Source organism: Lethenteron reissneri, chromosome 65, assembly GCF_015708825.2.
Source record: "Lethenteron reissneri isolate LAM-NWPU_2019-01 chromosome 65, ASM1570882v1, whole genome shotgun sequence".
Classification (NCBI taxonomy): domain Eukaryota; kingdom Metazoa; phylum Chordata; class Hyperoartia; order Petromyzontiformes; family Petromyzontidae; genus Lethenteron; species Lethenteron reissneri.
The window spans coordinates 12,807,779-12,820,052 of record NC_083843.1 but is presented as its reverse complement, the minus strand read 5'-3'; the positions used below and the strand labels follow the sequence as shown (position 1 = coordinate 12,820,052).

The 12,274-nt window shown below is 48.3% G+C and overlaps 1 protein-coding gene across 4 annotated transcripts; it reads right to left on the bottom strand.

Moving 5' to 3' along the window:
- Positions 1–317: 317 nt before the first annotated feature.
- On the bottom strand, positions 318–12,168 carry LOC133359672 (butyrophilin-like protein 9). 4 transcript variants are annotated; one of them, XM_061578178.1, is made up of 9 exons: positions 12,061–12,168; positions 10,390–10,483; positions 9,381–9,515; positions 9,109–9,213; positions 6,635–6,745; positions 6,133–6,215; positions 5,743–5,852; positions 3,520–3,837; positions 318–3,097 (listed from the first exon to the last, which is right to left on the bottom strand). In XM_061578178.1, exons 8-9 carry the CDS (start codon positions 3,749–3,751, stop codon positions 2,127–2,129), a joined length of 1,203 nt encoding a protein of 400 aa, XP_061434162.1. In that variant the 5' UTR covers positions 3,752–3,837; positions 5,743–5,852; positions 6,133–6,215; positions 6,635–6,745; positions 9,109–9,213; positions 9,381–9,515; positions 10,390–10,483; positions 12,061–12,168; the 3' UTR covers positions 318–2,126. The 4 variants fall into 4 exon arrangements, with proteins under 4 accessions (XP_061434162.1, XP_061434161.1, XP_061434163.1 ...); XM_061578177.1 differs by having other exon boundaries at positions 9,109–9,515; XM_061578179.1 differs by lacking the exons at positions 9,109–9,213; positions 9,381–9,515; positions 10,390–10,483; positions 12,061–12,168 and having other exon boundaries at positions 6,635–6,851.
- Positions 12,169–12,274: the final 106 nt, after the last annotated feature.

Genomic DNA, 12,274 nt, shown 5'->3' with positions numbered 1-12,274 from the left:
CGCTCACCGCTGCGCCACCGCTCCCCGCACCTCCGCGTCACGTGACACCGCGGCGCGTGCCGCGTCTCGGGCCGCGCGCGCGACCCCCCCCCCCAGCCCCTCCCCCACCGCGCGTCCTTTGTTGCCGTGGCGACCGCGTGGGGCCGCGCGCGCGCCCGGGGCCTCCATTCCCGCCTCCCCCCCAGCCCCGCCCACAATCCTCCCTCGCTCCTCACCCCCTGCCGAGCCCCCACCTCCATCCACCCCCCGCAGCCCCCACCCCTGACAAACCCGCGAAAGCGCGCGCCACTGCGCTCGCGGCGGGGCGCCCGCGCATGCGCAGTGCCTTCTAAGCTGCCCTGTACCTGGCTGGCTGCTGGCTGGGCTCCTGTCGACCACCCCGACACGAACGCTGTCTGTTGAGAACATTTTGCCAGCATCAGGATGTTGAATGATAAACAAAGAAAAGCCCTTCGCCCTGTCTGCCGTAAATATATTAACGGAGTATGCAACTTCTTGCCCACCGTACGTAGTAAACCGTGCTAATCAGAGGTCCCCACGGATGTATAAACATTTCCCCACCACCGCAACTTCTGAATAATTTCCACAGCGCTTAGGCTACTCGTGGTGGAGTAAAAAAAATAGCTCAGATGACTTGCAGACACGCATTCTGATAAATACAGGGTGTTTTTAAAAGATGGACCCAATTTCAAAGCAGTATATTTCACGATGGCAACATGTTACAATTACACAAAAAGTTACAAACGGTTTAATGAGCTATCAAGTTTTACTAACCATTTAGTAAATGCTCTATGTGCCCTCCACCTGCTGTACGGACAACATCGAGACGATAGTTGAATTCGTCCCAAACGCCTCTCAAAGTGTCTCTTCTACTGAAGTCACCGCTGCCGTGATTCTGTTTTTGAGGTCATCCAGATTAGTCGCTAATGGTGGCACAAAAACACCACCGTCTCTTGTGCCACCATGCCCTGTGACATTGGCGGATCAATGCCAACACGCCGTTGAAACGCAACGCAGCACCGCAATTACGGATTCAGTCTCGCTGAACTGTAGAACGCCAAAAGGCGCATCTGGCTGTAAAAAAAAAGCTGTCTCTGGTGTGGGCCAATCAATTTCAAGGAAAGTGCACATACATTATCAGAGTGCTGTTTTTTGTTTGCATTTTGACCGCAGGTATTGTGGTTAATGCAAACATGATCCCTTGTAAAAAGGTGTCAGTTTTGTGCCAGATAAAAGGGTAAACACCTATTATTATATCATTGAGCAGTTCATTCTTGCATTCTGATGTTGCATCGCAGCTTCCGATGTCCCTTCAATATCAGTGAACTCCACCAGGTGGTGCAACATCATACATCATGCTCAGAATCTCGGACTCATTACAGCTGCACCAACAGATTCGTTCTCGGAGTTTGGAGGAGATGAGTCGCTTAACTGTAACACGTGGGCCGATAGGCTCACAGTGAAGATCGTAAGCAGGAAGACTTATTCACAATTCGGGCAAATCTCCTGATGCAGCTGGTTGTGATCACCAGTGAAACGTCGTAAATGTTGTGTTTATTCGCCATCAAACCCATGTGCTCAAGGAATGTTGTTTACTTTACTGATTGGCTGAATAAGATGAGTTACATCAAAAACCAAATATAATTTGGTGCTATGCTGCGAGTAGCCATCAATTCTCTGCACTTGAGAATCTGGATTCATCTGAAATCTCAACACCTGCACAGTCGGCGTTTTGTGTCCCTCCACTCTCACGCTCTTCCCTCTCCCCTCCTTCTCCTCCCCACTCTTCTTCTCTCATGCACCATTCTCGGCATCGCTCTCCTTTACTTCAACCTCTCCCACCTCAATCTTGATTTGAAGCTTTCGTGACTGCAGGAATCCATGCTCTTTGGTTCTTTCGGTAAAGTCACGTAGGTAGAAATAAAACAAAACAAATCACGACGTCTCGATCGCAACACAAGCAATCTCTCCCACCTCACTCGAAGCGCCTGTCAAGTACCAATAAACTGCCCCCATAATTGTCTGCACTCTCCCTTCATTCTCTACGTCATCCCCACCACGCCTCCCAATTTCCTTCACTTCCCCAGCACCATTTCCCCCCATTCCTCCAACGCAACCTCAGTCTGCTATGCTTCACTCTCCTCCACATCACTCTCCTGCACTTTCCCATCCTGCCCCAACTCACTCTCCACTGCCTCACCGCTACGCACAACGCTCTTTATTCCTGCCTTACTCAACATTTCCCAACAAGTTTCTGCGTTATCTTTACTTTTCACGTTGTCTGTAAAAGTCTCCACATCTTCCTTTGTCGCATCGCCGCTCTTCCCTGCAGCATTTACCACTGCTCCTCCATCCTGCGCCTCGGGGTCAGGGTTCACTCTCGCACTCTCCCACCCCTCGCTCTTCCCTGCCCCACTATCCCCCACCTCACTCTTCTCTCCTCCACCCTCTGCCACATCACTCGCTACTCCAGCCTTACTTTGACGACCATTCTCTTCTGCTCTCTCCTCATCATTCCTCTTCCCCACCTCACCGGTTGGTCCTTCACCCTCCTCAAACCGTAGACTCAGGCGAAGTATGGTGACCGTCCCCTTGTGCACGCACAGGGCGGGGTAGAGATGGCTTGGGAAGGCGGTGGCATTGAATGAGTGCAGCCGCCTCCTGGTGTCGGCGCAGTAGAACGAGAGGAGCCCCTCTTCCCAACGCAGGTGTACGCCGATCTTCCTGGGAGGAGGGCGCACGGCCGCCAGTGCGGTGTGGCGGCCGTGGTGGCTCGCCGCGTAGCCGCCCTCGCGTCTCCACAGGCACCAGGAGTCCGCGCCCGCGCCCAGGAGCTGCGCCTCCGCGCTCCCTCCGCGCGGCAGAGTGGCGCACGCGACGCCCACTCTGAACTGCTCCGCGCCGCCCACGTCCACCTCCCAGTAGTGCGCGCCGCTGGAGAAGCCCTCGCGGCACAGCGCCTGAGCGGAGTTCTCAAAGCGCTCGGGGTGGTGGGGGTAAGAGTGGCGCTCGGAGGACAGAGTCACCGTCCTGAGGTCGACGGAGAGGCGGAGGTCGGAGTACACGGAATTGGGGTTCACGGTGGGAGAGCACCTTTCTGAAAACAAATCAAGAATAGTGATATGTTTGCATGCGTGTTGAACTTCTTCCTCGCCGTACGTAGCCAAGAGTGCTTATCGGAGGTGCATGCTTAAAATGTAAAACAATGAGATCTTTATTTTACCAGATAAATCGTTGCTGATTGTGGATGAATACATAAAATATCTGGAATATAGCAGCATTTTGGTCGTAAACGACATCGTTTATAGCAACAGCAGTGACAGAGCGAACCTTTGTCAGAGCCACAGATGATTGACACTTCATGCCCACTTTGACGTCTCACTCTCCTGACAAGCTTCCCAATGTCCATCTTGTACACTGACGTTGACAAATTATGTTACAACAATAACGCTTGTGATGACTATAAACTGAAGCGTGCAAGCATGAGGTGTGCTGGTATTTAAGTGGTTTGTCTCTTACCTGACAATTGCAACATGGCGAGGAAGTCTCTTTCATTACTTCTAGTGACTACCATCACTTCCTCGAGCTCCCCGTCCTTCTTTACACTTTCAACTTCCTCGCGGATGAACTTTTCACACTTTCTGGGGGTTTTCTCCATGTACGCCTTCCAGTATATGTTCGCTTCGATGTGGCCCTGCATCAACATCTCATGCAGGAAGAGATAGGGTCTCCTGCGCAGCAGGGCCACCATATCAATCCGCACAGGCGTCAAACCGGCCTTGTCCTCATCGACCTTCTGGAGAACAGATTTGTTGACATCACCACTGAGGGGTTGGGCTAAGAGAGGGGTGAACAAAAACACGCGAATGAGAGACGTTAGGGAGTCCGAGCAAATGCAAAATCCTCAGCCACAGGCAATTGTTAGGCAGAGCTGCTTAATATCTCAAGGCATTGCTGCGTTTCAGTATCTAGAACACTGTCTCTGAGTGCGAGTTTTAACGATCCACACGAGTGGATCGTAAAAAATAGATGAAGCTACAAAATGCAAAATCTGACGTGTTTTGAAGCTTACACAATTCTCCATATTTGTAATCAGTTTTTGTGATGTAAATATTATAATTGATTATATTACTACCAGCCATCTTCAGCTGGAGAATCTCTAAACATGCGTAGCGTTTAGTTTGGCTAAACGAGGGCACGGAAGTGGCTATGTAAATGTAAGGGATTAGCAAGAGGCTGCTCTTCAATCTCACAGTTACATGCTAATTTCTCACATTAACATCACTAACCCCGGTCACTTCTTTATAACCCTTGAGCTACACCCATTTAAACCCTTTTAGAACAGCCTACCTCAGCAGTATACTGTGCTTTCCCACCTGATGTCGTGATTCTATTTAGTTTTCATTTTTTATTTTATTTTCACCTACTTGACTTTACCGAAAAAACCAAAGAGTATGAATCGTACTACTAGCGACGACAACCTGAGTATTGCTATTGCAAGAGTGATGTTTAAGCTGATATCAGGTGAAGCCTACTGCCAATAACTAGGTGATGTATGTTAATTATATGAATGGCTGATCTCACCAATGGTAATCGATCCACTGAGCAGCAACATTGCAGGATGAAGCGTAACGGAGCGTTCCCACTCATGCAAATTAAAATCGTGCAGAGGCGTCATGGTCTCAGCACAAACAAACGTGAGCGTCAGATTGCCACAGTCCAGGTGAATCCCGATTCGCTGGGGAGGCACTGGCGGGTTCAGCATGGTGACTTCTCCATCGTGAGCAGCCACGAGCTCAGCCTCGCGTCTCCACACGCACCAGGACATTCTAACCCCGTCCAGCCCAGCAATACATTCTTCTCTCTCCATCGCATTCTTCCCACAAGCGACACCGACCATGTATTGCTTTGCACAGCCCACGTGCAGCTCCCAGTAGTGGCGCCCGGAGGAGAATCCCTCTGAGCACAGCACTTGGGGGACGGCCTCAAACCTCTCCACGTGATATGGGTACATTTGTTCAGCTGCTTTCGTTACCGTCTTGAGGTCCGTGGACAGCAGTAGGAACCCATTTGCTGTGTTAGGGTCGTATGTTGGTGAGCAGATTTCTGTAACAATAAAAATAATTAACGGAGTTATCGGATGAATGAGATCATTTGGCGTTGATGATGCTGCCAGGGGCACCACCGCTGCTCCTGCTGTGTTGGTTGAACGGTCGAATCATGGCAGTGGGGCACGTGGGGTAGTTGTGGGGATGAGAAGAAAATGCGCAGCTTGGGGGACGGACGCGTGGAACATAACCCAATTAACATAACGAGGCACAAACACGGTTGCTGTGGAGGATACTGAGTGGTGTTGATGTCGTTATTGATGTCATCATCAACATCAACAACTGAGATCAAACGACTGCCACAAGAAGGCGTTCAAGTCGTTTCCATCTCTCACAAACCTGAGATCTAATAATCCACCGACCACCTGCACCAAACTCGTTTAATTGCCCCGTCTCCTCAGCGGGCATCCTCCACCGCTATATTTGACCATCGCTTCTCATCCCTTCTAACGGCACGTTCTGTCCCAGCCCACTTGCTCTTCTTGACCGTTTGAATGATGCAATCTACCAAGCTGCCCTGACCAGCGTGGCTACCACTCTCAAACACCACAGCATGACCTACACATCGAATTAAACATATTACGTTATAGTGATAAAGGTAATGTTGCAATGTACGAGTCATTTATGTACTTACCAGCCTGACTCTGAGCGGCGATCACTCAGCCACGTCCACACGGCACCTCCACTCGAGGCCATCTTCTCTTGGATCATCTCCACGGCGTCTCTCACAACGACAACCTCCACCTGCGACACGGCCACTGTTAGGACGTGGACTCTGCAATGGAACTTGCATGGATTGAGCACAAGGAGAATGAGGAGCAAGGAGAGACGGCAAAGATTCAGACTGATGAGGGCGAAAAGGCGACACAGAGAAAGTTACAAGCGTGGAAAGATATGGTGAGGCAAGACCATGAAAGAATGTGTAGACCAGGGTGAGGAGTTGGAACAGGCAGCGTTAGTAGCCGATCGTGTGCCTGGAGTGCGGTGGTGATGGTGGTGGAGGTGGTGTGGTAGGAGTTGTCACCTGTGGTTCCGATTGGGTTGGCTCGGAGCGATCGTCGCTACTCAGCGGTTGCCTCTCAGAGTCGGTGGCATTGACTTGGGAACCTTCATCATGACACACAAACACGGGCATTGTGGTTACACAGGGCAAGTCCTGAGGGCAGGGAACGTCCGGTTTGAGAAATCATCCCTCGAATAGCGAGGAACACAACCAGACTGGTGGCATTGAGGAGCAGCGTGTGACCCAGTAGCCCTGTGTTATTGATCACTCCGTATTCAGTGTGTGGTCAATTTGTACTTATGAAACGTGTGATTACTTCATGTGAATATATTCATTACCAATTGAAAATGAATCAACAGCAGTGAGTGTTAGGGTGAGATCAGGTTGTGGTGTTGGTATTTTTCGGTCGAAAATTTATTTTAACGTCAAGTGTGTCCATGTTTTTTATCCACTTGTCAAAGCAGGTTATAGACACTGTTTGACAACAGAGTGAACACGATGCCAGGATGACAATGGAACTCACCCACACGTTGAGATGTTTTCACTTTCTTAAACCAATATACGAAAACAGCAACTCCACCCAAAGCAGCAAAAATAATGAATACGACGACAACCCAAATCCAATTCAATGAGCCTACAACACAAAACACACACGTAATATAATGTTATATATATATGCAATATTTACACTCGCAAAACAACAAGATGTTCTACTCAGTGTTGAAGACAACGCCGGTGGATTTGAGCTAGGCCAGTAGAAAAACTCAAAACGGAATGTGTTCAAATGAATGGGGTGACTGCAAGTTTCACCACCCGCTCTTCCCACCATGGTAACTTTCTCTAGTTCAGCTGCCCAGGGCTCTTCTTATTTTTCTGACCGTCCTTTCACTGCCTCCCACTTTTCTCTATGTTGCCCTCCTCTCGATGTTCGTGTTGTTGTTTGTTGTTGTTGTTGTCGTAACTTGCTGACCCCCCTGCCCCTCCTGGACATCTGTGAAAAAGAGCTTCATAGCTCTACGGATTCCTCCTCCTCCTGTAGTCTAAATAAAGATTCTGATTCTGCTGAAATGCATCTGCTCCAAGCTCCGTCCACACAGGCTGATATTGATGGATGTGTAGTGACAGGGTGCCATTTGCTGGCCATGGGGGCTAACTACGGGTATAGGTGCGTTATAAAACGACACACATATAAGCAACCACAAGGGGGGTGTAACTGGGCCAAGGGTCAAGGAAGGGATCGGTCTGGAAGCTCCTGGAACCAGCGAGAGAGTTCCATTAGAGAGGCGTGGCCAGGAACGGGGCTTCGCCACGCTGGAGGGATATAAGGGAGAGGCAAACGGGGGTTCGAGGCTGTCATGGGGGCTGTGGTCGCTGTCATCACTGCATCTCTTCGTCGTCATCGTCACTGCATAGCTAGCCGGCTATGCAGTCTTCACGGTCATCGTCACTATATAGTCAGTCAGCTATATAGTTGTGTGTTGCCAATGTGGCTGTATGGGTGACTAAGCTAAAACTCACTCAGCGCTCGTGTTATTCCGTGAACCTGTCCTTAAAGTATCGAGAAATAAATAAGAAACCCTCACTTCTCGGAAGTCAACTCATTACAGATGTATAACACGTAGGAGGCTTTCGCGACCAATATCATCAATAAGCGTTTTTTCTGGGTGGGATTGCGTAAATATAAATGTGCCGTTAAACCTGCCACCACCCGACACAGCCCAATTAGTAAGGGTTGGCACGTAGACAGAACGTGGTGCCAATTCTTTACTAGTACAGCACACTGGCTGTGTGTTGGAGAGTGAACCCACAACATTTACAATTCGAGTACGACGTTTCGCCAGTAATTACAAACCGGCATGTATAGCTCAGTGGGTCTTACGTGTCTAAAATAAAAATAGCTTTAAAAAATCCTTCGTTTTAGTTTAATTTTGGCATAAAACTAGCCACGTGGCCGAACACAAACAAATAACGATGAACGTATTGGCTACGAAAATCTACGTTGTAATTTAACCACACCATGTACAACAAAACTTGTGTCTTACCCAGGGCCAGATTTGGACTTGCTGAGGGCCCTAAGCTATGTCAAGCTTAGGGTTCGTATATCGAGTAATTCCTGTTTATCACGTAGGAAGGACAAGATCAATGGTCCCGCATAATGCACATGCATAATGTACGTTGACTCAAGAGCTTAGAAGTTTGGTCACCACATCTACGCCTCTATATAAGGAACGAAACAGGTGAACTTCTCCACAAATTTGGCTGTCGCCTGATGAAGATAGTTATAATTACTGGCGACACGTCATACTCAGTTTGTAAATGTGGTTTGGCTCTCCAACACACCGGTGTGTTGTACTAGTGACGAATTGGCACATTCTGTTTACGTGACAACCCTTACTAGTTGGTTGTGTCGGGTGGTGGCGGGTTAAATGACACATTTATATATTTACGCGATCTAACCCAAAAAATTTCTATTATTGAGTAATGCCTGCATATTTTTTGTCATATCGGAATGAAAATAACCGCTCTCGACAGCAATTTTCCCCCTACCTCCTTAATTTCAGCCGATTATGTAAAACTGTAAATGTATTATTATTATTTTGGGGAATTTAGAGGCCCCACTTGATAATGTGATGCCCTACGCTGTAGCTTACTTAGCTTCAATGAGTTGGCTCCTAAATAGCTGACCACCAATCTGCTTAAGTTTTATATTCCACTGCGATAAACCGTACATCTGCTAATTCTCAACAGTTTTTACTGCAGGCTTTCTCCATAACTTGACAAGATTCACATGGAGCTCATGACTATAGAACTGCTTGCTGCTGTTGTGTTTAGTTTGTTGTCCTTTCCCCGCATCTCCAATTATCATGGTTGGCTTGCGTATGGTGCAAAGAAGTTAAAGGCACATACCTGCACACAAAGCTCTTTGAGGCCCTGTGCGAATAGCGCTGCAGAAACCAAGTTAATCATTATCTTGCCTAAATCCGGCACTGGTCTCACCTTTAAGAACCTCACAGGGCTCGGACTGGCTTGGTCTGTACATTCCTTCCACGCACTCGCACACCGTGTCGCCAGTGGCGATGCACTTATGCTGAACAAGCTCCCCTGGCAAAGAAAGTCGCGCGAACACAGCGTACAATTGTCATTGCTTAACGAAGGGCATTTAAGAGATGGGCCTCAATAGAACACGTGATCGCACGATGTACTGACACCACCACTGTTGGGAACACAGCGTCACGGGTGTGAGAGTTGAATAAGAATACGACAAATACTTTGTTCGTCGCAGATTCTGCATTCTTGGCAGCTGGTAAGGTTATTTTCCGAGTCTGTGAATGTTGATCCGTCGCTACACGAAAGGCAGAATGGGAAATGTTCCTCAAATACACAGTCTTCAACCTTCGCTGTCCCTGTTGGGTGAAACAAAGGTTATTATTATGTTGTTGTTGTTTATCTCAGTTGCTAATAAGAGGACCGAAGTCAATGCCTCTCACCGTGGAAGCAAAGTGGAGAGGCAGGTGAGGGGTTTTGAATTAGCTTCTATCGGAGGGCTCAGAGCAAATATTTGATTGTTTGCTACCACCTGAGAAGTCGAAACTTGAGCCTCAGCAAAGCGTTTAATCGCCAATTAACGTGAATTATACGCAATAAATTAGTTCAATGTGTACGATTTCACATCATCCACTTTGTAGCTAACTACGTTAATTTAAAATAAACTGAATTTTCTCTTTTTACTTTACCAGCTAAAGCTCACTGATCTATATTGCTTTTTTTCAGAAGCAACTTGGCCACAAATGATAGCTCAATAGATCATACCAGAATCTAAACTTATGCTGGAGAAAGCCGATGAGCTGAAAACCGCTTTTTCAAAGATGTCCAGATGGGGTGGGTCAGAAAGTTAAAACAACAAACAATCCTAAAAATTCTAGTCGTGCAAAGTATAGGGAAGGTAAAAAAAAAAATCACAACAATAAATACGTAAAACAGACAAAGTATATGTATTCAAACGGCATGAGTACATCAATTCCGAAGCTTATCATGTGGAAATTGATAGCAGCTGCCAAATTATATAAAACTCGTGACGTTGGTTTTAAATGTGGAGGGAAAAACCGGAGGACCCGGGGAAAACATCCACGTGACCACGGGGAGAGAGACGCAAACTCCAAATATACAGCAGGCGTCAGGGTCGGGATCGAACCCACGCGCACCGCTGTATCGCAGGCGTTTATTCTGTATCCTAATTTCGACTTTCGATCGGACAAAGAATCCACGTGGCTTCGTCACCTGGGGGGCACAGCGGGCAGCAGACGTTGGTCTCTGTTCTGTACCTTCCTGGGGGGCAGCCATCTTGATTGCCCTCTGCAGAGAGGGGGGCCATCTGCACATACACACACCACGTTAACTCACCTACACTCACACGTGTACCATGTTTACTCACTTATCATCAAAATTATGGACATTATGTGCGCCCATCCAACACTGAATGTCAGTCTAATAACCACGTAAATACAATTCCATACTATGGGGACCTCATTTGCCAGTAAAAATATGATAATTGGTTCTTTACCCTTCTATCTGGCAAGGTGTCAGTTTTGTTGCCAGATAGAAGGGTAAAGAACCAATTATCATACAATTCCATAATTCATGTTACTTATTTACGAGTGCTAGCCACCACTCATAAAACAAAGACAACCGGCTGACTCCCGAAGTGAGGGGAGTGTGTGAACGCTTGACCCGAACTATCCTTTAACAACACAAAGATTCATCGAGGCAGCTCGATTCTCTTTAGTCTACGAGTTAACTCCCTGCTACTTCACAACCGCTGCTCACCCTCTTTCCTCCAATTCCAAAACCCCTCCACATCCTGGCAGCGCCACCCCTCCCTATTGATAACCCCTCCCAGTTTCTTCCACTCACTCCTTTATTACCAACCCGTGCCCCCCCCCCCCGTTTCATTACCCAATGAACCCTCCACAGGTGAACAATCGCAATCACCCCTGTGAACACCACACCGCCACCGTCCCCTTATCGTCACTCGAGCAGCAAGCACAAATGTGCAATTGATCGCCTGGCTAGGAGAGACCATCGAGCATCTACAATACCTAGCACAGACAGACAGGTATTGGAATTGTTACCCAGATTGAGGGACCCAAGGTCACAGCGACCATGCAGAGGCTGTGGACAGCCGTTTTGAAAACGCAGTCTCGACGGTGAGCTCCATAATTGCGTACTAATCCGGCCCAGTTGCAGCCCTGCGGACACAACACTTGTGAGTAATTAATGTTGTGCCAGATGTAGACTACACAAGGTGCATTGTGAATACCATGCAAAGAGTTTGAAGATGACGTGATGGGCTCACACCTCTCGTCTTCTCAAGATTACTTTTTCCATTTGGCCCTTTCACGTTTTTACACTCGGATCCCAGTTTGTTCAGCATGGGAGCCGTCTAACGCGTGACGCCGTGAGCGGTGGCTACCCCCTCACTCCGCTACTCGGCATCTGTGAAAATAGCTTCGTAGGTCATGGGATTCATCCACTATGAATATTCTGATTCTGATTCAGTTCACGACTCTCGAATTGGTCCCTGGACTACGCAGCCCAACGGTGTCCACGTTAACTCCCCCCTCCAGTGGAGGAAGTCCACGGTTTTATGACAAGGACCCAGCTCTGCATGCACCTCCTGTTGGCTTCTCGCTACGTGTGAAGACAAAGATCCCCAGTACAGATCCACAGTGCAGCTTCTCTAACCCTTTGCTGTTAGCGAGTAGCAGCGCCTATGAAGATCAACCCGAGGGGTTTGGTGGCCAGCACGACCACGGTCCACCTTTGTCTCTCTGAGGCTGAGTCACAATGCAAACACAGACACACACACAGACACATACACAGATACACACACACACATACACAGATACACACAGACACACACACACAGACACACACACACACGTAACTTACCAGCATGAGTGTGTAGGTTAGGAGCGTGGTGAGCAGGCGGAATGGAGACATGGCCCAGGAGTTGTCCACACGGATGTGTGGATGCGAGCGAGAGGCGATGGACTCCCCTTGACACTCACGTCGGGTTTCTGACCCTTACTGAGGACGAGGAGGGTGCGGCTCGGCTTTATGAACTTTGAGTCCAATAAAAACGCAACTGGTAAAGGTCATTCTT

Excerpts from the sequence above, each read along its gene's own strand:
- LOC133359672 (XM_061578176.1), bottom strand. The coding sequence starts at position 4,678 with ATGACGCCTCTGCACGATTTTAATTTGCATGAGTGGGAACGCTCCGTT. Across the intron at positions 3,838-4,584 it reads CAGTGGATCGATTACCATTG|CCCAACCCCTCAGTGGTGAT; the intron begins GTGAGATCAGCC and ends CCCCTCTCTTAG. Across the intron at positions 3,098-3,519 it reads CGCCATGTTGCAATTGTCAG|AAAGGTGCTCTCCCACCGTG; the intron begins GTAAGAGACAAA and ends ATTTGTTTTCAG.